The 868-nt window shown below is 45.5% G+C and overlaps 1 protein-coding gene across 1 annotated transcript in view; it reads right to left on the bottom strand.

Annotated features, from left to right (window-relative positions):
• The window catches only part of CTDP1 (CTD (carboxy-terminal domain, RNA polymerase II, polypeptide A) phosphatase, subunit 1), a gene marked incomplete at its 3' end in the record, with an annotated part of 49,325 nt that extends 48,827 nt beyond the window's left edge, over positions 1 to 498 (bottom strand). Inside the window, 1 exon segment of the mRNA XM_008594135.1 lies at positions 8 to 498. Coding sequence (XP_008592357.1) covers positions 8 to 498 — 491 coding nt within the window.
• Between the last annotated feature and the right edge of the window lie 370 nt (positions 499 to 868).

Raw genomic sequence — 868 nt, 5'->3', positions numbered from 1 at the left:
GAAAGGCAAACTCAAGGCAAGAAAAATCTGAGCTAAAGAATGCACACAGGAGCCCACCCAGGCCACGGCCACCAACACACCACAGACTTGGTGGCTCATGATGGTCATGTAGTGCAGGGGTTTACAGATGGCCACATAGCAGTCAACAGCCATGAGGATAAGGATGAAGATCTCCAGGCTGCCAAAGAAATGGGATGAAAAGACTTGGATCATGCACTCAGTGGAAGAGAGAGTGGTCTTCTTTGAAAGGGCATCCACAGTCATTCTAGGAGCTATGCAAATAGATGAGCAAGTGTCAGTTAAGGATAAGTAGAAAAGGAAGAAGCACATGGGACTGCCAAGTGCCTAACTGGTCTTAATGGTAACTATGATTAGAAATTTACCAAAGAATGCCCCCAAGTAGAAAAGCAAGAAAGTGGCAAAAACGATTTTTGTCCTAAGATGATACTGTGTCAACTCAAGCAGAATGAACTCAGTCACATTATTATTTAGGTGCATGATTTCATGAATAAAAAAAAAAGCAAGAGGGCCTGCCCGGTGGCGCACTGCTACAGTGCGCCGCTTGGGAGCGCGGCGGCGCTCCCACCGAGGGTTCGGATCCCACATACAGACCAGTTCCCGCTCACTGGCTGAGCAAGGTGCGGGTGCAGCACCGAGGGTTGTGATCCCGTTGCCGGTCCTGGTCTGGTACGGGCGTGACACTGAGGGTTGCAATCCGTTGCTGGACACGAAAAAAGACAAAAAGGAAAAAAAAAAGAAAGAAAGAAAGCTAGAGTGTGAAATGGTTTGTCTGCAAAAAAATAAAGGAATTAATTGATGACATCCTATGTGATATTAAGAGCTATTTTAAATAAAAATAAATAATCCT

The sequence above is a fragment of the Galeopterus variegatus genome, unplaced genomic scaffold (assembly GCF_000696425.1).
Source record: "Galeopterus variegatus unplaced genomic scaffold, G_variegatus-3.0.2 Scaffold10217, whole genome shotgun sequence".
Taxonomy (NCBI): Eukaryota; Metazoa; Chordata; class Mammalia; order Dermoptera; family Cynocephalidae; genus Galeopterus; species Galeopterus variegatus.
Note: the sequence above shows the minus strand (reverse complement) of the source record. Positions and strands in the feature narration are given on the sequence as shown.